Raw genomic sequence first — 25,622 nt, 5'->3', positions numbered from 1 at the left:
TCCATTTGGCAAAATATTTATTTATAATAAATCCGTTCCAAAGCAGTTGGTCACAAAGAATTCATGTCAAACTGTCTCTTCCCACAGTGTACAAAACCAAAGAGACGCTGAAATGAGGGTGAACAACGAACCACGTGAGAACGGGGAGAATTGTAAGACAAAGGCAAAAGCAATGGGGATCTGTCACCATCATTTACCCGTACACATCCTCAGCCTCACTCAGTTCTTATTCCCAGCACAGCTCTTCACTGCGGGTCGATGCTCCCGGAGAGGAACCTGATGCGATGTAGCAGCTCCAGCCACTCTTTCACAGTACTGCATGTCAACACTGGGAATGGTTTCTGATATGACTTCAGACTGCACACAGTACTTGGATAGAAAAAGAGTTAATTACTCCCACTCCGTAGTTCCTGGTGGCTTTGATGTCAAGTCATACATCACCCGGGAAATGCCAGGGATCTTCTTGATCTCTGCCACCATTTTTAACACAACCTATTGTGGAGGGGGAAAAAAATAATGATTAACTAAGTCCAGAATTGAGCACGTTAAACAGACCTGATGAAAACTACCCAAGAAAAGCTTAAAAAAGGAAAGCTTTTTGTTCATAGAATCCCAGACTGGTCTGGGTTGGAAGGGACCCCAAGGGTCACAGAGCTCCAACCCCCTGCCACAGGCAGGGACACCAACCTCCAGGCCTGGAGCTACACAAGGTTGCCCAGGGCCCCAGCCAGCCTGGCCTTCAACACCCCCAGGGATGGGGCACCCACCCCCTCTCTGGGCAGCCTGTTCCAGCCCCTCACCACTCTCTGTAAAAAACTTCCCCTTAATATCTAAGTTAAACCTTCCTTCAGCTTTAATCCATCCCCCTTGTCCTGCCATTGCCTACCCTTACAGATACTGAGACACACACAAAAAAATCTGTAATAAAACCCAAGTCAAGGCAAGTGACCATGAGAGGGGGAAGGAAGTCGAGATGAGTCACCTACAACACTAGTTCAGGTTGGGAAGAAGCTTGGAAACCTGTATTACCTCTTCTGGAACCTCATTCCCCGGAGTTGCTGCGATACCGGTCATGAAATCGCTGGTGATAAACGTTCTGATGACCACAGATCTTTGACAGGAAGGTTGTTTCTGGAGGGGGTCCCGATCGAAATGCAGAGGGGTCAGGATTATTGGCATCTGGCTGATTTTTCCAGCGTAACCTTCAGGAAAACAGCAGTACAAAGGGCATTAACTGGGTTTGAAGATGTGTGGCAGAGGTTTTACAGAGTTTCCCACCTAACTCTACACTTGGAGTTCTGTCTACATCTTCTGGGATCTCTTTGCTACTGCTACCATACCCCAGATGACCATGATCAGTGGTGCATATGATACAACTGCTCAAACTGCCACCTGAAATGAGCAACAGAATCACAAGGTTGGAGAAGCCCTTTAAGATCATCAAGTCCACCCATTCCTGTCCTATAGCTAAACCACATCCCTGAGCACCTCATCTACCCTGTTTTTTAAAATAAAACTAATCTCCAGTGTTTGCAGGCATGCAGAACAAAGCCAGGCAACCTCCACGAGCCCTGTAATTCACTGGGAATGCAATTCAAAATGTGCTTCCCTTCCCATAAAGCATAACCCTGGGGCTTCACCTATCCCCATATCAAGCCCAATAAAGTCTTATCGAGGATAAAGCTCTCAAGCATCCCTGTTCCTGGTGGGAACCCAGAGAATCTCTTTATTTTTCCTATTAAAAAACATATTTCCTTCTGAACCAACACAGAGCTCCTAATTTCAGTGTTTAAATGATGCTGAAGTTTGGGATGCCACTGCATGGCAGCCTGCAGAGCCAGTCTCACACCGATGCAGCTCTCACCCTCTGCTAGCACTGGCCCAAGCTGTGGGTACAGGGAGTCTGTGTCACCAAATGGTAACTCCAAGTCTTATTTTTGGGACAGAGTCATTCACACAAAGCTGAGTGTCACCAAAAGTTAGCAAGACACACCCACACTTTTCCAAACACTACCAGCAGTGTCATCCTCGGCTTTCTGAGGCTATTTTTGTACAAATTACAGTGAAACAGCCTTGTGAAGAGAATACTCAGAGAGTGGTACCCTTTGTAACTTAATTCAGACAAAACATAGGCAGGCATGATGAGCCACGTCCCACACAAAGTGTGGCTTCAGCTGTAATTAACAAAATAAAGCTCCTAAGCTCCCAGGCTCTGCCTGCACACTGCATCACAGGGTATTGAATCCCCCCTGGGTGTGAGGGTTTGAAATATCACCGCCTGCCAGGGCTGGGTTTACAAACACAGCTCTTCCTTTACGTTAAGAAATAAGAAACCAGCATAGGCAGTGAGCATCGTCACCAGGGTAAGCCTGGTATCTGGGCTCCCTTCTTTCTGTAAAACCCCCAAGATTTAGGAATGATGTTAAGTTTCTTCATGCTGTTGATTTACTTCAGGTAAATACTGATGACAAATGATCAGCAGAGCAGCATCATGCTGACTTTCAGCTGGGTAACAGTACTTTACTTGCACTGCAAATGAGGCACCACACCTCTGAGCTTAACAGCAGGTTGGAGGCAAGCTTTGGTCCCCCAAAATCCCCTTAAATTAATTTAGAAAGCTCAGTAATTCCCATCCTTTAACTATCAGATTCCATGGCTTTCAGAAAAAGGCTCTTGCCTGTCATCCCATTAGTTTATCACATTTTTGGGGAGCTAATCTGAGCTTGTAGATTTTGACAGCACCGCCCTGCCTATACCCCATCTTGTCTGCAGGCACCTGGAAGCAAGAGCCCAGCCTGTGAGAGAAAGTGAGCACCCACCGGACTCCCTGAGAATATTGTGAGCCTCAAAGTCAGCTTGACGTAAAGTGCTGAGGACTCCTGTTGTCAGGAAAGTGGGGGTGACATCTGTGGGGGGTTCTTTGACCGGGGGACCGAACACGTACACGACTCTGGAAAACAAAGAGGATGACAGAAAACAGACGTTTTACTACGTGGAGCAAAGCAGATGCCCGAAGATCCTCTATAAACATGATATGACCTGGTGACACTTAATCAAGAAAATAATCCTCTGTAAAGTAGCAGAAATTCTACCCCATGGGGGAAAAGGGGGTGGGTGTCAGTGAAATCACAGAGTCACAGGGGTTGGAAGGGAACTCAAGAGGTCATCAGGTCCAACCCCCTACCAAAGCAGCTCCCCAACTCATATTGCACAGGCTCAACACCCCCAGCTCCCTCAGCTGCTCCTCAGAGGATTTGCCCTCCAGCCCCTTCCCCAGCCTGGTTGCCCTTCTCTGGACTCACTCCAGGACCTCAATGTCCCTCTTACGCTGAGGAGCACAGAACTGGACCCAGCACTTGAGGTGTGGTCTCACCAATGCTGAGTACAGAGGCACAATCCCTCCCCAGACCTGCTGGCCACCCTACTGTTGATACAAGATTTTGTGTACCTTACAGCACATGTCTAATCAAGCACTTAAAAAAATAGGAGATAGGCTATCAACCTCCTTTTCAACCTAATAAGAGTAATATATCAAGAAATAAACCTGTGTTTTATTGCCTATTTGTTACCTCTGCATGACACACCTGACCACGATACAAAAAAATTCTACCCTAGATTAAAGAGGAGAATTCTTGTGTGTGCTCAACATCCATACATCAGTAAGATCCTTAGAAGCAAAGGTAATTTGAAATCCTTACCTGTTTATGTTGTGGCACATGCGTGGTATGAGCCTGGCAAGAAACATAAGAGACTCCCAGTGTGGTGCATCTTTACTGGAGATCCCACAAACATAGCTATAGGAGCGACAGTCACCCTGTATGTTAAAAAAATAAAGAAAGAAATAACTGAACATGAAGTTTGGTGCTGAAGTAGAATCACAGGGGTTGGAAGGGACCTCCAGAGCCCATGGGGTCCAACCCCCTGCCAAAGCAGGGACCCTAGGACAGGGCACACAGGTCACTGTCCAGACAAGGCTGGAATCTCTCCAGAGAAGGAGACTCCACACCCCCTGGGCAGCCTGTCCCAGGGCTCCCTCACCCTCACTGGGAAGAAGTTCTTCCCCACATTGGGGGGAACTCCCTGTGCTCCAACTTGAGGCCATTGCCCCTTGTCCTGTCCCCACAGACACTGAAAAGGGGCTGGCCATTTCCCCCTGCATCCCATACTGAAGATATTTATAAACATTAATAAAGTCCCCCCTTAGTCGTCTCCTCTCCAGGCAGAACAGCCCCAGCTCACTCAGCCTTTCCTCACAGGGGAGATGCTCCAGGCCCTTCATCCTCTTTGTAGCCTCCTCTGGACTCTCTCCAGGAGATCCCTGGCTTTTTTATATCAGGGAGCCCAGAACTGGACACAACACTCCAGGTGGGGCCTGACCAGGGCAGAGCAGAGGGGGAGGATCCCCTCCTTTGATCTGCTGGCCACACTCCTGATGCCCCCCAGGATCCCACTGGCTCTCTTAGTCCCCAGGGCAGTGTAGTTCAGAGTAGTTACCCCATCCGGTCGGTGATGGGGCCACACTTCATGTAAACATTTAGCAGACACTAGGCTGGTGAAATCAGTACCCTGAGAAGTATGAAACAGATGAGAAGACAGAGCAAGGCAGACCTCTTGTGAGCTAACAGGAGTGTTTTTGAAAGGAACATTTCTCAGAATGGAAAGATTCACATAAGGTGCCCTGAGCACAGGGATCGGCTGCACGTTGCTGCTTTGATGGCACCATCCACAGAAAACCTGTGGTGAAGAGCACAAGTCTGCTGCTGAAACTGCTGCTTAGAGAGTAAGAAAAGCTGAGTGCACAGAGCTACAGGAGCCTGAGCAGATCATCAAAGATGTAATTCAACACCCATAAAGCCCAGAGAGGTACTTTACAGCTGTGACACTACGCAGTAAAGAACTCTTCCAAGTTACTGCACACGATCCAGGAGAATGCTAGCTCAGTGCTGCGGCCACAATCACCACCCAAACACAAAGGACAGCCCACAAAAATCCCCATGGCATTCACTAAGGGCTGAAGGGAATGAAAAGACCATGGCACTGCACAGATCCGAGCATTCCTGTGCCCTCAACAGCCTGTGCTGCTGCTTTCTTCCCAAGGATGAGGACACTATACCATCTGGAAGAGCAACGAGCATGTTCAAAGGCAGAAAGCAGAGTTTTCTGACCTTAAAGCAAGCACAGGATTACAACAGAGGTCTATAAGAGGCTGTTTCTTTGTGACTTCAAAGTGACCAGCACTACTCAGCCTTCCTGATACCCTCAAGTACACAACCTGGCCTTTCCCCACGCATCTGTTCTGCTCTGACACCTCCTCACTACACCAGCAACACCAGATGACAACGACACTTGGTATCACAGTCAGCTGGAGTGTATGCTCTCCAGTCAAGCCCCTTACTTTCCACCTTAGAGCAGTGATGGTGCCGCTTCACTGCAGCCTGCCACGCTGCTAGGAAGCGGCTTTCAGAGCATCCCTGCAATCAGAACATCCCCTTACCTGCACTCCCACAGTTTTGATTGGTAACAAGAAGGCATTCAGTGAATGTAGGCTGGTAATCTGCATCAGCTTCTCCTGGTCTTCCTCAGTTGTACACGCTTTGACCCTCTGCAGCAAAGTATGTGGCTGTGCAATGATGCAGAAACATCATTTTTAGTTAAAGCCCCTAAGCATGCAAACAGAACTTATAAACAATGATATTATTTATGTTTTAAGAGGCTGATTGTTTAAGTTTAATCCACTTTTACCCCTTGGAACTAGTTAAAAACCCCACATTGTATTAAAAATCTAAGTGTTAGTGAAACCAGCTTTATTTCACTAGACTTCAGTTGAAGCTGAACCTCTCCCAGTATCACAGGCAAAGGTCTTCTCCTGTGCTCCTTCTGTCCTTCACAAAGCTATACATTTCATTTCTGTTGCTTATTTCGGATATAAACCAAAGCAATATCCTGTCACACTACACCACAGTCCAATGAGTTTTCAAGGAAATACTCCCCTTCAGCATTTTGGAAGTCAGTTTGAACTTTGGGCTTTGAGCAGGCTCTGCTCAGGACTTCCAGCCCCCTGCAGACAGTGCAAGTGAGCTTACAGTAATCATGAGCAGTTAACAGATTGAAAACTTAAACAATGTTGATTAAAAACTTGAGGTTTCTGTTCAGGACATCTGGCAAACACTAGTCCTCACTCCTCCACTTTCATTTAGACATCCAGTGACTGTCAGGGCATGCAAATCTGAAAAGTCAGGATTATTTCAGGGAAGGAAAAGTCTCCAGAAATCCTCAACCTGCTCAACATTTTACTAAACCAGAAGTTATTTACTTTTTGAAAGGTATATAAAGCTTCTGTTTTCCAGAAACTGTTAAACAGCTGCACCAGTCATGGCACAAAAAATTCTACTGTATTACAGCAAAGGGCTTCAAGGGAGTTGTACTGGGATGCATCACTCCTCAAGAGCACAAGACAGTGGCTTTAAACTTCCAGCAGTTTAGATCTCATAACCAGGCACCTCAGACCCATCACACTCCTTACAGACCTACTGGAACTGAGCAGTTTTATTACCTTCTTAACACTTGCAGAAAAATCTGCAACTATTTTCAAGATGTTGTTTGTTTCTGGAAAGTCTTTGCACACGTAAGGCTCTTCAGCACATATCACTCTGATGGCTAGGCCAGGACCTGCAACACAAAGGTGAAAAACATTCTATTAAATAGCAGGAAACTCACTTTCACCTGAAAACACGACAGCATCAGAAGGAGCCGGTTGATCACCGAGTACAGTTATGTTCAGCCACTCTACCTATGCTTCAGTAAGGAAACTGAACACTCTACAAGACAAAAAAGATTAACAAAAGACACAAGCAGTTTGCTCTGGCAGAGTATTTCTCTTTGGCACATTGAGGCATTCTCTACCTACACCTTACACTGGCTGGGTGCTTACAGCAGCAGCGGTGCTGAAGTGTGGTTGATGGCACACCAAAGTGAACAGGAGCCTCCTCCTTCCCTTTGCTAGGCAACTGGGATGAAAGACTCAGTGGTAACATGCGTTGAGCCTTCACTGTTTTTAAAGACCCCTTTAAAAACAGCCTTTAAAACCCTGGCAGCCAGCTGACCTTTCAGCTACTGAACACTAAGGCACGTGTAATTTGCTGGAAAGCCAAGGACGTGGTGCTGGTGCCCCAGCACGGCAGCCTACACACTCTGCCAGCGACTGCTACGCACCCTGAGGGACAATTTTAAACCACACAGACAGAAAACAGCCCCCTCTGAAAAGGGACACAGTCTTTGCTGTATTATGCAGTTGTTTTCTGGTGGAGGACTTGCTGGCACTCTCCACACAATCGTTTCCAAACCAGCGAACGCCCCTCAGGAAGGCAGGCAGATACAGGCTGTTATTTCAAGCAAGATCACTTGACAGCTCAGGCAGTGTTCAGCTATGCTTTGCTGGTAATTCTTGCTTTGGCTTGCACAACTCCAAAGAAACAAGAGCAGCTAAAAGCAAACACAATTGGAAAAAATTTCCTTTAATCTCTGTGTATAATAAAGCTGTTCTCAAGTGCTCTTTTCCTGACAGACGGGCTTGTAAGTAAAAACTCAAATCTAACAATTTCTCCTATGCTGAGGGGCAAGTTTTATATGCCAACATACTACAGGTTGAGTACCTCCTAAACACAATACCTATGTGACCCACAGCCCTCTGCTACTCATACCTGGGAAGGGATGCCTGGAAACCAGCTCTTCAGGAAGACCGAGTTCTCTCCCAAGCACTCGCACCTCATCTTTGTGAAAGTCTTTCAGGGGTTCTATTACTTTTCCCTTCAAAAAATAAATTAAAGAAGCAATTTGCACTCCATCTTTGACATTCAGACAAAAAGCCCCAAATATATACGTTATGGCAGTGACATTGGCCTGCTTTCCAGAGCATCTGCTGCCAACACTGGTGTAAACACTGGAAAGAAAAGTACCTGTGAATGTGGGCTCTGTAACACAGCTGCAGGACAAAGGGCAAGACAGGGAAGTTTTAATCTGTGCCAGAAGTATCAATGTAGATATAGCTGTAAGGTCAGGTTAGCTCTGTCTTCACAAATTCAGACCTTTCTTGTCCTAGCTCAGTGTCCAAACCAAGCTAAAAGCCTTGAAAATACTTTGTGTGGCAACAAATATTAGAAGCAGGGATCACAGACAGTTACTCCTCTCTCCTATGGCTGAGCACCTCCTAATAGCTGAGCACCTTCCAACAGGGTTATTACCTCGTCTCATCTGTTGGTTCTTTATTAAAGTATTTTGTAGAAGTTAGAGAAGTTGCTATTCTAACACCTGAAAAGGCAGAACAGGGCACTCTCCCACATCTGCTCCAGATGCCAATGCTGCAACACTCAAAAAGCTCTTCTGGGCTTCAGTCTGAACCGACTGATTGGGAGTACAAAGAGACAGGACTTGGGCTGCTTATCTTCAGACAGTTCAGCCTCACACCATCCTCAAGCTCCAGGTCATCAGCTATAGATGTCCAGGTTGGGCCATTTCAGAAAGATCTGGGGGATCTTGCATTGACAACTGGCAAGTGGATTGTGTGCCACCAGCATACAGCAGGCAGACAGCCCACCAGGTGACCAGACACGTGGTGCAGAAGCTGTGTAAGAACAGCCAGAACTCATCCCTGTGAGTACCCAAGGGAACTACCCCTAGATTCCCACCCGTTCAACTGTAGTATTCTCATTCTGTCTCTCAAGAGACTACTCTGCTTGCAGTGCTGAATGTTACCAGGAGGAGGAGAATTCTGGCCCCCTCTCAACACAAGCTGGTTATGCTTTCACTAAAGCACTGTTCTGCTCTTGCCTGAGTTCGTGATGTGCCGGGTCTGGACCAACTGGTACCCAGAGGTTACTCATTGACTGAGAACAAGATACAACAAGAGGAGGAAGTGACCTCCAGCTGAACCAGAATAAAGTTGTCCAAGAAATCTTAAAACTACTCTCCCACTAAAGGCATTTGTCATTGCTCTGCTTCCTTCCCAGAACACAGGTTTGGTTAGAGGGTTAAGTGTGAGAGAGTGAGGAAACAGCTTCCAGCCTGCAGCGTTGTTCATGCTGGATGAATCCAGGTTTGATCTGCTGACAGCTTCCTCAGTACCCAGTGCTGGACAACATGCAAATACTTGAGTACTTTGAGAACGCAGCAACTAGAAGGAAGTCTAATCACTTGCAAGATACTAGAAATGAATCTGAAGGGCCTCACCAGAATAGAGTCCCGTCAGCACGGGACAGTGACACCAGCAAAACAAAGTGGTTCAGTTTTGATGCTCAGCTTTGCATCCCAGAGCACCAGAAGGACACACCAGCACCCTCATTTCCACTGACCTCTTCTCTCAACTTCCGAATCAGCTCTGTGTCATTATGATGAGTTTTGATGACTTCAGCTTTGCCACTTGCAACAAGGGAAGCACTTTCAATGAGATCAGGTCTGAGGGTACCCTGAGCAAGAAAAACCTCTTCAGGTTTCAGATTCATTTCTCCAATAACTTCATTGGCAATCTGTAAGACGGAGAGAGAGAAGTGTGTTACGATCTACTTTCCAGTTATCAAAGGTCTAATGGAAGGTAACTGATTACCCAACAAATGTTTCTGAGCTGTAGAAGCACAAACAAACAGGATGACTAATTATGGCAGCAGCCCACCACTGAAATAGTCCTGTACCCCCATGTTTTGTTGGGCAGCAAATGGAAAGAGCATCATTGGACTACAGGAACTTCACAGCCCATTACACGTTATGTCCTCTCTGCATCCCCAACACTGGTAGATGACAGATGGAAAACATCCTGTCTCCTGAAGCACGCCCCAAGTCCTGTCACCCATCAACTGGGTGAAGCAAACAGTACATGGAAGTTTATCCAACAGCAGCAAACAGCTAACCAACACTGTAGATCCAGTAGATCCAGAACCACGTCGTGACCATGGACTATCAAAAAGCTTAGGATTGGGGTAACATCCCAATGGCTTCTTTAGGTCACCCACATCTTCTAAGGCCACCAATGCCACTGAGCGCACGGTGCTTCACAATGACAGTGACACAGGAGATGTATCTAAAAAAGCTTTCATTAAAAAACCTAATCAGTAAGTAACTATGAACATTACCTTAACGAAGGTGTCCCCAATGATTTTTCTTTTCTCTTCAGGACTTGTAGTCATATTCAAGGTCTTGCTAATTCTTTTACGTGGAGTCCTGTCTTCGTCCGAGATGGGCAGAGTTGTCGTACCGTTGTAGAAGGAGTGAGCTGCGTTCACCACTGCAGGGAAGGACAGGAAGCGTTGGCAAGGCCAGAGAAGGCTTTTATGTAAGGTTACAAAAGGAAAAGTTTCACTCTATTGCTTTAAAAGAAAAGTCACTCCAGTCCTTTAACTGTTAACTGTGGTGAACAGAGCTGTTCGATACCTCCAGAATTAATCGTAACAAAAGCATTTTATTTCTCTTATTAACCTACTCTAGAGGGTAATTTACATTTTTTTTTTCATATTATGAAGCTAAGCAACAGCATGACAGTTCAGCTCTTGCTTTCCCCTCTTGGATTATAATTTACTTGCTTTATTTAAGCAGTTTACAGGATGGTATTTCCCCAAGGCCTTTCTGTAACCAAAATTAAATGATGCACTGTTTACTCATGGTATGTTATGCTACTAATTCAGAGAGATCTCCTCTCTAGGACGGTCTTTAGCATCTTTTACCAGACTGAACTCCATGACCTACAGAAAGAGACATTACAGCAAAGGGATTCCTTCAATTTCTTCCCCTGGGAGCCTGCCAGCATCCAGTTTTACTAGTCTACAAAGTGTAAGACTCAGACATAGATTTTCCACTAAAACCCAGTATAATAAAAATAAAAGATGTGTACACGATGAAGCTCAGACTTCACTGCATCAGGACATCCTGGCCCTCTGCCAGGTGCCAATGAGCCCAGCTCCCCACACCTCCTCTCCCTGCCAGGCTAGCAGAAAGCACTGCTCACCCAGCACCACACTTCCTGGCCAAAGCACTAGAGAATCACTGGACAACAGTACTTCCACACAGCCCCAGGAACAGGCAGCTGTTACTCATTACATAAATCAGCTGGGCAGCATAAAGCAGCTCTCACTCCTCACACAATTCAAACATACCTAATTTGTCTTCTCTGACCTCTTTGTTCTTGGGGTACCAAAGAGCTCTACACCTTCTCAGCCGTGACAGGGTACTACTCTCTGCTCTCTCATCACGTAAAGTTGCTCAACAAGCTACTCCAAAACCAACTAAAATGCACCCACCAGGTGCTAGGAGAGCCAAAATAAAAACCTTGAGAAAGTAATTTTGGCTATAATAGCATTCAGTCACCCAAACAAGCTCAGACTTTAGAAAGAAAAGAGATCCAGGACAAGAAATAAAGCCCCAGGATCGTTTAACCACACTACAGACAGAAACTGCAAGCTAATTTCTTTCAGCAGCAGCTGAAGAGGATTTCTCATCCATCAGCAGCACAGTGCCCCAGGCAGATACCCACTGCTCTGCTGTGCCCCAACAGCAAGTATCATATCTCAACAACTGAGATGGGTTGGTTCATTGTAGCTCAAATAAGGAAGGTCTTTATAATATTTTTTATATATACATATTTTAGGTCTGAAGCTTTGTGAGTAAGTCTAGGTCGGTCCAAATTAGCCCTCACACTTCGGTATGGGGAGCCTGAGAACTGCAAAGATCAACTCAGGAGTGAAATAAAGCACTAAGCCTTCACTTCAGCAGTCTGGCTGACATCAGCAGCAGCATCAGGCGTAGTTAACAGAACTGTGGTACCTTTAACTTGAATCCCAAGTTTCTTCAGTGCCTCCTCCACCGACTGACTCTCTCGCTTGCGCATGAACCCGTTATCTATGTGCACAGCTATGACCTGATCTCGGTTTAGAGCCCGGTTCAGGAGAGCAGTACACACTGTTGAGTCCACACCACCACTGAGTAAGACCTAAGGGGAAGGAAGAACGAAAAACAAACCAAGAAACCATCAAAATTTGGTCAGCTGTCTGCAGGTAAAGTGTTAACAGATGATTCAGATGCAACTACGAGGAACAGAACAGAGCACTGACTTACACTCAAATCAAACAGTGCATCAGTGTGCAGACCTTCTAACAATCTGTTTAAGGCATTACCCAAATCACAACAATTCTGCATTTTTCACATTAATCAGAGTGTGTCAGGCTTTTGCAAATCATCTTTCATCTACTCACCAGGACTTTTGATGAGCCCACTTTGTCTTTGATATCTTGGATGCACTGAAGTTCTCTGTTCTCCACCGTAAAGGTTCCGCTGCACCCCGCGATATCGTAAAGAAAGTTCTTCAGGATCATTTTGCCATTCACTGTGAGGCTGACTTCAGGGTGGAACTGGGCTCCATACAGCTTTTTAGACTCGTTTGCTATGCCTTAGTTGGCACAAAGAAATGGGCACGACAAAGTGAATCAATTGGAAGTGAAATACAGACCCAAGACAGCCAAGCACACAGCAAGTGATTTGTTCTGGCACTAACCACCAATCACAGGCCAAGACCCCATAAAGATTAGGAGCAAGAGTAGTGCAACACACTGAGAGCACACAGGCTCCCAACAGCCAAGGAACAGACATCCTGGGAAAACCACTGTGAAAAAAGGACATAGATTACATTAATTTTTCCCTCCCCCTGTGCTACCTCAATCATCCCTGCAGCCCCACAGACAGAGCTGCACTGATGTTAAAGGTGCGTGTGGGACAAGCCATGCAGGCTCATCCCCACCCTGAGAGCACACTGTGAGCACCACCACTCCCTGTAACAGTGTCTGGAGACACACTTTGAGTGGATCACAACACCACACCTTGTGCCAACAAGCGTAGGCCTGATTGGGATTAAAAACACAGTAAAGAAACTGCCAAACTCCAGGGACATGGGCTGGACTCCCAGCCATCACCCTATTCCTCTCGCTGCTGGAAGCTTGGCCACCACCCAACCAGCCTTTCCTAGGTTTGGAAGAGCCCCCAGGACATGGCCCAGGAGTGTTGGAGACTGGAGAGGTACAGCTCTGTTCCTAATGCCTCTGTGAAGCAGAGTTAAAGACACTGAGCTCTGGTGGAGCTTGCACATGGGATGCAGAGAGTGATGTGAGCAGGGATGAGTTCTAGATCGTTTTGAAGGCAGGTCAGAAGGTAATGAATGCTCTGTTTAATCTGAATGGTAGTTTGGAAAGAACTATTAAGTAACAAAACATCTTTACATCTTTTAAAAGGTCTCCAAGAAAGACACTGAGGCCCTGGAGCATGTCCAGAGAGGGGCAATGAAGCTGGTGAAGGGTCTGGGGCACAAGTGTGATGAGGAGCTGTTGAGGGAGCTCAGACTGTTCAGCCTGGAGAAGAGGAAGCTCAGGGAAGACCTTATTGCTCTCTCCAGCTCCCTGGAAGGAGGTTGGGGGGAGCTGGGGATCAGCCTCTTTTAGCAGATAACCAGTGACAGGATAAGGAATGGCTGCAAGTTGGCCAGGGGAGGTTCAGGTTAGAAATGAGGAGACATTTCTTCTCTGAAAGAGCAGTTGGGCATTGGAACGGGCTGTCCAGGGAGGTGGTGGAGACACCATCCCTCGGGGTGTTCAAGGAGAGGTTGGGTGAGGTGCTCAGGGACATGGGATGGTGAGTGATAGAGGTGGTAGGGGGACAGTTGGACTGGATGATCTTGGAGCTCTTTTCCAACCTTAACGATTCTGTGAAGCATTGCTTTCAGTGCCAACATTTTTTAGGTCAGCTGAACAATTATGCAGGAATATTAATTATAATAAGATGTTAATTGAGCTTCAATAATGAAATGGTGTTTGACTTGTACCATTACCATGCAAACCCCAAACACTGCTGGCACTGCACACTACAGAGCAGAACTCCTCTCCCCTGCCTGAAGGGTACAGAGTGTTTTATTTTGGAGAGAGACAACATGTTCCTACTTCAAAATAACATAAAACTTGAAAAAGAACTTTATTTTCATTAAATTTAAGAACAGGACCATTCCTTTTCAGGTCTGTTTTTTATTATCAGGACAGCACAACGTGCAAGGAAACACATACCAGAAATCACAGAATCTGAGGGTTGGTCAAGAGATCATCAGGTCCAACCCCAAAATGGTTAAAACCAATTCAATTACTGGCCAATTAAACAGCAGAATGAGTCTGTTCCCATTTGGTTCTAACCACCCCCTGCCATGTTCTTTCCTTTAACAAACACCATCAGAAGATGATTCTATATGTCAGTTATATTTAAATAAAAACTATAAAATAAATACCTGCTATAATGTTCCCAGACTGTGCAACCACTTTGAATCCATCAGCTACTTTATCCACACTATCTCCATGAGTGAGGAGCACAAGCTCTTCCTTCTGAAGGCCTCTAAACAAAGATCAAAAACTACAATTAAATCAAAAAAGCAGAAAGACTCTCAGGCTGTGGGACACTTTATGGTGTCTCAATAAAGACATTCTACTTTGAAATAAGGGGGCTGCACAATAACCCAAGCATATTTATCCACATTTCTAGAGTCAATCCAGAATTTACACCTGTGTATCAGTACATAAATCAGTAACCTGTTTACTCATGAACACAAGTCTGGAAGTTTTACTAGAAATTATCAGGTAAGCATGGGTGCCCTTTCACTATTGTCTTTAAACTCCTCTTCCTCTCACCCCCACACCAATCTCCAGAGTAGCACTTCTGACATTGCTTTGACAGCTGAAGAGGTTTACACACCTGAACAGTGAACACGTGTTATCCAGGGTGATGTTGAACACACCATCTTCTCGAACACTCTTCTTGTGCACTGTACCACCAAACACCTTGTTCATCATCTGCCAAACAAAAATACAACATGACGAAGCACCACACAACCCTGCACCGCTTCACACCCCAGCCTGCCCACGACTGACCACAGCTCTAGCCCTCCAATACAGCCCAACCTGGGGTTTTGGTGATTATACTCATTTAATACACAGTTTTGGAAAATTACAAGACTTCTCTCCAAGCCTAATCATTGTTCTGTACCTGGCTCCATCCCTGTTGTCAGCACAGCAAGGGGCAGAACTCCACAGCAGCAGGTAACAGGCAGAGATGGGAAAATAAAGCACATCTGATAGCACACATCTGCTTGCACTGACCTGAGGCCAGCTATCCTAAAAACAGGTAAGCTGCCACCCAAAACCTGAACTACCTATCCTTTAGTTAAGAGATCTCAGGGAGGCCTCAGCTTTTCAAATCTGGCTCCCTGGCTCTGGAGAACCCATCAACAACTTCAGCCTATTACCTCACTGCTGGTTTTGTGATTCTCTGTAGATTCTGCTGTATGAGGTACAATTCTCAACCAGGTTTTTTTCTCTCTAAACCCAAACCCTTCTCTCAGTGTTGTCTATCAGCATTTTATATTTCAGAACTCCCAAAACAAAGATAATTTTCCCCCTTATGACTCTAACTGGCAACTTACATATTTTTACAGTTTCACCTTTCAACTACTTTAACCTTCAGAGATTTAAGGCTTCATTTTACATCTGGTTTGATATGACACTTACCACGCTTGACTGATTTCAATCTGTTCTAACAAAGCCATAGTGCATTAACACACACATTTGATTTGTTTCTGCAAAGTCAGCCTTAAGGAGCTTCCCTGCTTGAGGCTAACATGGCTCCCAAGTTGCTTGGCACTGTAAGGCACATTTTAATCAAACACACGTTTCCCTTTAGAACAGGGAGCGCCAACATTGTTTCTCTAAGCACCAGCCCTTCCAAAAGAAGTTTTCCCAGCCATTATTCAGCATCTCTGAAGGCTTAGTTAATCACCAACCCTGGGAGAAACCAAGATGCACAAGGAGAAGTCATGCATCCAATCCATCCCTCATCTGCTTGGAATCTTTGCTAGGCTTGGGTGTACTAATCACTGCAGGACTGTGAGTCAGGCCTAAGGTCAGTAGGTGTTTGGGGGCGCAGGGGCATGGCAAGCACTCCTAAGAGCTACCCTAGAAGCACGCTTGGAAAACAGAGGGAAAAACTATTTCACTTGCCTCCATGAGGGGCCATTTTCCAATACCAACTAGGCAAAATTCATTAGTGACTGCCAGGTTATATTTATTGCACCAAAAGAAAAGGCTGTGTGGAACTTGAGTCACAGCACTTCAGCAAAGAAAACCCCATTAATGCTACCACAGAGCCAAGAGAGGAGCACACAGAACGCTCAGTTTGCCAACAAGGACTTTAAAACTATCTTTGGCACATGTTGTCTCTGGTTATATTTGATAAGCAGCCCCTTGAGCAGTTCATCTTCAGGGAATACCACAAAGGAGACCCAGAAGAGCCAGTAGCCAGACACATCTCTCAGCACCTGCATGCCATAGCAGATTCCAAGGACTGGTTTCCCGATGGTGAATATCGCTGGGTCGAACCAGGGCGCATCTTCTGCGTACACAGAGTTTGGTCCTCCAGATATGATGATAGCTCTGTGGGCAAAGGAAACGTTAGCTCAGACATTCCAGTCCCTGAAAGGAGCAGAGAAATAGGAGGGAATCAGGTTGTTCAAAGGCCAGAGACTGGCAGGACAAGGGGGATGGAGTGAATCTGAAGGAAGGAAGGTTTAAGGTAGATATTAGGGGGAAGTTCTTCCCAGAGAGAGTGGTGAGGGGCTGGAAGGGGCTGCCCAGAGAGGGGGTGGGTGCCCCATCCCTGGGGGTGTTCAAGGCCAGGTTGGCTGGGGCCCTGGGCAACCTTGTGTAGCTCCAGGCCTGGAGGTTGGTGTCCCTGCCTGTGGCAGGGGGTTGGAGCTCTGTGATCCTTGGGGTCCCTTCCAACCCAGACAATTCTATGAATCTATGATACGCTGTTTACTTTAAAATCTCTTGATTAGCTTTAAACATTGACATCGCTTCATGACACTCAGAACTCTAATTTCTACTACAAAGTTTAACACAGACATCCTAACACACAGCTTAACTTTGCTATGCTACAGCTGGTGAAGCCAGCAGCCCACCAGAGAGGTATTCCATCAGTTCCAGCACAGTCAAATATTAACCAACCCAAAAAGTGACCATATTTTAAGTCCCTCCTAGCCAAGTGCCAACTATAAGAAGGAGCAAGATGGTTGGGATCAAATGTCTTTATACTTCACGCGTACGAATGTACCCAACGTGTGTGTACTACAGGCTGTCTGTGCCATCTGGAGGAGTGTTGCATCCAAAAACCACACTCCCAAAGTTCTTGAGCTGCTGGAGAAAACACCCCTCAATCCATGCTGATTGCAAAGTGAGATGGCATTTGCAACAGGTTGTGAATTACAAGTCCAACACATGCAAGCACGTACAGCTCAAACTCACCAATACTTCATGCCACAACAGCAAAGCAAATCTTTCTGAAGGGGGAGAGAGCACTGTGCAAGCCATGATGATTTGCAGGATCCTGAACTGCAGAAGCACCTGCCAGCTGGGCAACGCTTTTTGACCTGGACCCAGGACCAAACAGGGGTGGGAGCACCAGACCTTGAACTCACAGACTGTTTATTTCACAGAGAACATCAAATTCAGTACTCAGAGCGAGAAATGCAAAGCAGGACAAGAGGGAAGTTGCAGACACAGGATGAAACATACCCAGTAAAGTTTTCTTCCAGCATTATTTGGAATGTTTGTCATGAAGTACTGACAAAATTGATTTTTTTTTTTAATTTTTAAGCAGCAGAATGGGGCAGCACACTTCCTAGATGATGTAAAGAGCCCATGTAGTGAACATTGCCTCTGTGTGCAGTCACACAGGGTACCTGCTCCCACAGGCACATGACAAGATCATCCCCAGCCCAGGCTCCTCATCGTGTAATGGGTTTCCTAAACTCTGGAAAGATACTGCTGGAAAGACACTGAAAACTCCTCATGCCCAGATGGAGTATTACTGCTTCTACTAACTCCACCTCCAGAAGGATCTGCTTCAGCATTGTATGTACAGACCACTATTTAAGGTTAAAGAATTATAGCTACACCTACAAATTGAACATTCTTATGACAAATTACACACTGTCCTAGTCAGAAAGTAGAGCCTTAAAAACGCCTACTTTCTTCCATACTGATTAAAATCCCATGGAATAAAGAAAGGTTATCCAAGTGCCCAAGTATGAAAGACAAAATGATGATTTGAAGGTGAGAGGCTGCATCTTCTCAACTGTACCCAGGAAAGTACAGTAGCACGGGATGCAGATCTCCAAGGTTTTACTGTAACACCTTGTAACTCCTTCTGTACCTCCCTGTGCTGGCATGAATACACCTTTTTGTAGTGTAGCTTAAAACACTTCCTAAACAACCTGACCTAGCTTTGGAAAGCCCATCTGCAGTGGACTGGTGGCACATCAGGAACCACGTCCAAACACCCGGAGTAAAACACACGTAAAACACGCTCGTTCAGCGACTCTGACCCCAGGAGCTGCAATATGAACACCACTATTCCCATGACATGCAGAATATGTTTATAAATCTTGCATTTTTACCATGGTCACTGAATAAAGACACCGGGTAGCCAATGTCAGTAACTGCTGGGCTTCCTCCCGTGCAAATGATTGACTGAGGCCATGGACACAAAGCTTATTGACCCACCTAGGTAACAGATAACCCAAAACCACTCCCTTAACCTTGAGAAGTGACCCTTTGAACAAAGAGGGTTTGCCTCTTTGCAATTATTTGGAATGTCAAGTGCAACAGGTATAATCATGATGCTTTGAAGAACCGTCAACTGTGGAGAAGAAAGGGGGAAAAGGTCCTCGCCCTGCAAACCTGCATCAGTACAGCACAGGTTGGACACAAACCATCGTTAGTACCATGAACAGACCTCACATTCCTGCAGGAGATGCAGGGATTCTTTTTAAACCAGCAATTAGGTACATCCACCTTTTAAAGACTTGGTTTCTGGAGAATTATGAACGAGATCTGATGCGAGCAGGCAGTTTTCACAATGTTGCTGAGAAACTCTTTGTTTAACAGCTGATAGATCCAGCAGTTCCTGGGGTTTCTGTTCCCTGTCTTTCCATCAGCAAGCTCCCATCTGACTTACTAAAATACACTCTTTACCAGTTCACTAACTATCACTGACTAGAGAAAGGCAATTTGGCAACAAAACATCTTATCTGTTGTCTGGCATGACCAAGAAGAATGACTGAGGTATGCTTGGATTTGTACCCAGCTGATAACTGTGATCTGCAGGCTCCAGGGTGTTTCTTTTCCCCAGAGCAACAAGAGGCATACCCTGGCCAGCCTAACAGAATCAGAGAGAGAAAGGTACAAGTACTAAATAGTTGAGAGACCTCTTCTTGCTACAGTGAGTGGTAGATGCAGTTTAGACCAGTTGCTTCCCAGAAAGAGTTTGGTGTGATTTCCTGCAGTATCTTCAGCTCCCAAGTCATTCAACGATTTTTGTTTAAATTAAACGAAGAAAAGAATTTTTAGAAACTCACAAAACTTGTTTTCTTCATCAGCTACCCTAGTTCAACAGGTAAATCAGCAAGATCAGCTACATTTCTGCAGATGCATCCTTAAAATGCAAGCTCAAGTTATACTTATGAATGGAAACAATTAAAATGGCATGAAGAAGTAAATATACAAAGTGTATATGCAAAGCCACAGAGGTGTCCCCAGCAAGACTTGGGTGTTTTCACAGATAAGCTAAAGAGGCAATCATTTTGTTACAATGGAAGCTATTGTGCATAGAAACCCTGGTGGGTACCACTGCTGCCAGCATCCATGGACGCTGTTAGACAGGAGGGAGCAGCCAGACCATGCAGGCAGGGACAGGCTGGGAAGGGACCTACCGAAAGCCTTGTTCTCTGATGGCAAAGGCTGGTGTTTCCAGAGGGAAGATCTCGGACTGGACGAAGAGCTCGCGCACCCGGCGATCGATGACCTTCCCGTACTGCGCCCCGGCGTCCAGGATGACCACGGCTCCCTCGTAGTGGTGCTGCCCATCCTTGAGGTCTCCTCCGGGGTTCTCCGGCTGCAAACATCACCCACATCAGCATTTAATGGTGACACACGGCCAAGACTTTAAGCCAGATCTCTCAAATGAGTAATTTCCACACAGCTTGCTAAGGCTGCCTAATCATAATCTAGCGTATGAAGTGATAAAGGCTAGCAGAGAAACTCCCAAATGCACAACCCCTCAGGTTTGTAAGGACTAGGAGATGCAATGGGAAGACAGAGAGACCACACTTTAACATCCCTCCCAAGCAGCCACACAAACACAACATCCCCAAACCAAACACGACACAAACTAAGGTTGAGGAAAAAAATGCTAATAAGCTAAGGAAGGCAGAGGTTTCCATAAATAAGAAATCATATGCCCTGTTCAGCACCCCATGGTCTCCCATGTTACAGCCTGCCCAACGCCCAGCGCTCCCCACAATAATTAAGAGCATGTGGCTCTTCCTCCAGCAAAACAGGACGCTGCAAAGTCATAATAAAAATGCTTTCCCCACCACACTGCCTCATGCACGGAGTGCTTGCTTGATACCACCTCCTGCTGGGAGTAAAAAAGGAGAAATTGAGAACAAATGTCTCTGTTAAAATGATTTTCTGAGGAAAACCCCAACTTTTGGCTGCAGAATTCAAGCAGATTGCACAGGGAACACAGCGATGGTTCTCTCTGACCCTGTCGCACCTGAATTGGCTGACCAACACCTGATACATCTGAGCACGGGCTGGGAAACACAAGGACAGGCTTCTTTGTCTGTAAAGGAACTGTGCAAAGGTGCAGCTGTTCCATGGAAGCATCCTTATCAGGGGATCTTCAAGGAAGAATGTGAACACTACCACACTGTGAGGCACACAAAGTCAGCAAGAAGAAATGCTGCTGCTTAAAGGAATCGCTGACTTTGGGGGTGTTTTTCCCCTAACTTCAAGCCTTCCCTGTTTCCTTGCTGATGCTGCTTGATGAAGAAGAATCTGGGAAGGGTTTTATTTCACCAAACACACTCTCAAAGCGCATCCTGAAGTGGTTTTAATTATGGCACGTTGGAGTTGCTCCACATGTGAAGGAAGCCAGGGCAGCCTGTAGCATGTCACCGTATTTCCACGGGGGTCAGACAATCACCCCCAGGCCATTCTGGAGGAGGGCATCATCCTCCTGGGACACGTTCTCCTCAAAAAACACACAGCAAAGGCAGGGTTTATCGAAATTAAAGGATATGAGCAGGAAAAACTAGTGCTAAATCCCTCAAAAGCCCAAATCCAGGTTAGAGTGAGTTACTTAATTTCTGTCTTCCGCTGAGCGTGCCTGGGCAGCTCCTAACGACGCTTTAGTGTTGGGCTGCACACCAAGAACAGCCCGTGCTGGAGGAGATTTGAGCAGCAAATGCCCCTTTGACCCTCCCAATAGCGAGGGCTCCCCCAAAACACTTTCCCTCCCAGCAGAAGTTGAGGGGGGGATCGCTTCTAGAGCCATTCAGGGCATTTTCACCTCCCAACTCCTAAACCAGGGCTCTTGTGAGAAAGCTCTTTCCTGTTCCCATCTTGAAACAAACACTATTCCTCCCAGTGCTGGTTTTGATTAAAAGCCTTAAACTGTCCCTGAGCAGTTGCTGCGGCTTGTGAAGGGACAGAGCTCTGCAGCCCTCTCAGCTTAGTGTCTGAGAATCACCCCTTCCACCTGCAAGAGACCAGTTTGGGACGTGAGCTGTCCCCTCCACAGCCAGCCCCCCGCACGGATGGGTCCACCTACCACCAGTGGTCCTCACACACCCCACTCATGCATTTCCCAACCTGCAGACCACCCCCACTAACCCGCAGGATGAGTAAGGAGGAAGTAATATAACTCTGAAGGCAGCTTTTAAATTTTATAATTAAGAAAAAAAAAAAGAGACTAAACCCAAGTTATTGTTGGCATCAGCTCAGCTGGACCAAGGGCCGAGCACTTACATCTGGAGCTCCTACATCTATCTTGTGTCCAGCACACCACCCTGAAGGGACTGAGCTGCTCAGAGCAGTCAGCTCCAGCATAGCTGGGCCCAACAGCTGTGGGGGAGACACACGTGGAGAACCAGAGCACCCAAAGTTACACCGGGAGCAGCCTGAGGAACATTGCACGAGGCAGCTTAAGTAGGTCCGTGTCTCAAAAGAACCTGCACCTTCCTTCGCCCTCCTCAGCAAAAGCAGGACAGGGACACACATCCCTTCAGCACAAGGGCGAAGGAAGGAGCCCTGCGCTGCTCTGTGCTGCTGTGAGCTGGTGCAGGCCGTCCCTGTGCCATCCCTGCTGCTCCACCCTTGCCATGCACAGCACCATTTTGCCCAGGGATCAGAGGAACGCTTTCCCAGACAACTGTATCCATGCCAGAACTACTCCCCACTCCTCTGCGTGCCCCTGGAAGATGGCTGTTTAAGGCTTCAAGTAATAGCCCATTGCCCGAGTTTTGCTGGGAGTCCATTAATACCCTCCCAAAATCCCAAAAGCCAGTGTCTAATCACAGCTCAGCAGGTCTTTCCTAGGATGATGCTAAGGGCATTTGGACTAAAATCCCGTAAAAGCATCACATCCACTGAGCCCTGTAGATCTCCCTAGGGGGAACATACAAGATGAGCAAGGCAGCAACAGAAAAAAGGAGGGGAAAAAAAAAAAAAGGTTTAAAAAAATTATCCAGTCTGTGGCCTAATAACTTGCTGCTCCCTTGGACGGGGGCTTAAACTACAGGTTGAAGCCATTTTCTCCCAGCACTACACAAGGCACTGCCTGCTGCCCTTCTCTTGTCACAGTGCACCCCCAGCACACATCCACACAAGCCCCATCCTGGGAATTAGCACAGGCAACCACCGCCACCCCAACTGCTTTGCAGAAGCTTTCCTACTTCACTTCCAGCTAACAGACAACTGCAAGGAGGTTCAGCTCTGAAGGGAGCCCAAGAGAAACGCTACTATAAATCACACAGGGGAAGAGGAAGAAGAAAGGCAGTAAGTCAGGACAGGGTCTGGCTTTATTTATTTGGAGGCACAGTTCCAAGGCTGGAGATTCTGAATCCAAATTTAATAAGGGAAACCTCATTTAATAAAATAAATCTAAAAAAAAGAACAGATGCTGTCAATGTGCAGCCAGTATGGCAGTGCAGCTCGTGTGTTTGTATACCATACGCATGCCAGGAGGAAGATGAAGAGGGTACCGGAGAGCCCAGCTCCCACAGGGACAGGGTGTATGGAGCCAGCACCACTTCCTAGCAGGGATTCTCCAGTTCCCAATAAAAGCTCTTTTTTCTCCCCTCACATGAGGTATAACTAAAGTTCCTTGTCTTCTCCCGGCCTGTCTGCATGAAAAACTGGAGAGGCTGCTGTTTTTGAGATCTTCTATCAAAGCTGAACCATCCAAGGTGGTTCATGCACTGGGGCAGAGCAGAGGCATCAGCCCGACCTCCCAAGAAGGGGACTAGGAAGAGTGGGACTGGAGTACACCAAGAGAAAAATGGGGAGGAAATTCAGCTCATTTAAGAGTCGCCCTGAAAACCATGTTATATGTGAAGGTTTCCTACTACTCTCTACAACTGATGAGCCAAATAAAGCGATTATGCTCTCAAAACGCTGCATCTCCAGGCTGCTGCTTGCCTGCTGTTTCACAGACCTAAGACCCAGTATCATCACCTCCAACCACACTGCCACGACAAGGGGCATCCATCGCTTCAGCCCTACTTAGTAACACTGGGAGGGGGGGAAAAAAAGCTTCCATTCACTGCCATTGGGGTTTTTGTGTCTAAACCAGTAATCATCAGCCATGTAACAGGCTGGGATAGGAGACCTGCCATCAGGCTGGCGTTACCAGCTGAGGACACCACGTACCTTACTCCTCGGTGTACTTACCCAGTGCTTTAAACTAAGTTTGGGGGTTCACAACACCCACTTCTGCAGAACCAGGGGGTGTTTCAGCATTTCACACACCCCCATGCTTGCAGGATTCCCATTAATACCACTGATAAACCACATTAGCACACAGAACAGTTGTGTTCTGGAGCACCACAAAGCCCCTAGCAGAGCCCAGTCCGCACTAACTCCTCTGTCCAAGCATTCACCCACACCAACAACTTAGGACAAGCCTAAACCAGGAGCCTTAATCTGGCACTTTCAAGCCAGCACAGGTTTTACAAGAGTTTAATTGTTTCCCTGTGGTATTAAAATTAAGCAGGTCGAAGAACACTCACCAGTTTGGGTTTTTTTTCCCCCCAGAGTGTAACTGAAAAGTAACTCCTTAGAGCTCAGGCAAACCCCAGTGAGGTACAGGGGCCCCCAAGGCGTTACCTCAGACAAACCGAAGGTACATCCCTGCCTGCAGACTCCTGCTGCCTGCTGGGCCGCGGCCCCCTGCGGAAACCGCTCTCCTCACCCGCTTCCTGCGAGAGGTGGGCGCAGCCAGCCCTGGGCACGACCACCCCAGAGCAGAGGGGCCCTGGAGAGCAGCCCCGGCCAGGAGCGGATGCCGTGTCTGCCACCCGGGAAGAGCCCGCCAGGGAGCTTCAGCAGTGCCCTGCTGCGTGCTTAAATAAGCCCCACAGAGACGCGTTTTCCTGCAAACTAGATAAAAATTCAAGAAAAAGGCTTTTATCCCGCAGGCCAGCTCGCCAGGTTGTGGTTCATGAGTTGCTCCACCACCCAAAGGACCCGAACTTGATGTCACACACGCCAGCCACACCAACACGTGTCTTATTCGGTGACTGCGGCTGCAAACCCGACACGGGGCGACGCGGCGGGCGCAGCGCGGTCACGGCGAGGGCTGGGGTGGGCATGAAGCCTCGGCTCTCCCAGGCCGCGGGGAAGGGCTGGCCTTCTCGCTGGGAACGACGGGCAGGGAGGGCGGCTGGCTGCGGGGAAAGGCGCTGCCTACGCCCCCGGGGAACCCCCGCTCCGGTTTCGCCTCAGACGGGCCCGGCCACGCCGCGAGCCAACGCTTGAATAATCCCTGCCCGGGCTCCGGCTGAGAAAGGAGTTCCCAGCCCCGGAACACCCGCTGCTGTGACGGGCCGGACCAGGCGGGGGGGGAGGGGGGGGGGGGTGGTGGGGAAGGGAGGCGGGAACTGCCCGCTCAGGGAGCGGCGCCCCCCGCACCCGCCCGGCCCTGCTCCCCGGGCCGCCGCCGCGGCTCCCGGCCTGCTCGGCGCCGCCCGCAGCCCCTCAGGAGGCGGCCGCAGGGGAAGGCCGGGCCCCGCCGCGCCATGTGCCTGCCGGCCGAGGCGGCACCAGGCCGGGCCGGGCCAGGCAGCGGCGGCACAAAGCGCCCGCCAGGCCCGGGCGGGAGGCGGGAGACAGGCGGCGGGCCGGGCCGCGGCGAGGGCAGCGCGGCGGCACTGACCTTGGTGTCTCCGTTGCAGAGGGCCATGGGGGCTGCCAGGCGCGGCGTCGCCTCCGAGCGGCGGGAAGCGGCGGGCGGCCCCGGCGGCGGGTGAGGGGAAAGAAAGGGCCGCGGAGAACAGCAGCAGCAGCCGCTGCCGCCGCGCCGAGATGAGCTAATGCCGCCCGGCTGCGCCTCCGCCGCGGGGAGGAGGAGCCGGCCCGGCCCGGCCCCGCTCCGGCGGAAGGGGCGGAGTTGGCCGCGGCCGTTGGGGTCAGCGCCCGGGACGCGGGGGTGGACGTTAA

At 47.8% G+C, this 25,622-nt stretch overlaps 1 protein-coding gene across 1 annotated transcript; it reads right to left on the bottom strand.

Moving 5' to 3' along the window:
- Positions 1–25,365, bottom strand: GMPS (guanine monophosphate synthase; the record flags this gene model as incomplete). The annotated part of the gene is made up of 16 exons (XM_084267141.1): positions 1–492; positions 1,030–1,202; positions 2,820–2,950; positions 3,699–3,814; positions 5,495–5,620; positions 6,554–6,669; positions 7,701–7,806; positions 9,348–9,521; positions 10,122–10,273; positions 11,806–11,971; positions 12,234–12,427; positions 14,300–14,403; positions 14,761–14,858; positions 16,379–16,493; positions 19,832–20,013; positions 25,339–25,365. 16 exons carry the CDS (start codon positions 25,363–25,365, stop codon positions 391–393), a joined length of 2,082 nt encoding a protein of 693 aa, XP_084123267.1. The 3' UTR covers positions 1–390.
- Positions 25,366–25,622: the final 257 nt, after the last annotated feature.

This window comes from Gallinula chloropus (assembly GCF_964237585.1).
Source record: "Gallinula chloropus genome assembly, chromosome: 8".
Lineage (NCBI taxonomy): Eukaryota > Metazoa > Chordata > Aves > Gruiformes > Rallidae > Gallinula > Gallinula chloropus.
The sequence above is the reverse complement of the archived record's forward strand: the minus strand, read 5'-3'. Positions and strand labels throughout refer to the sequence as shown.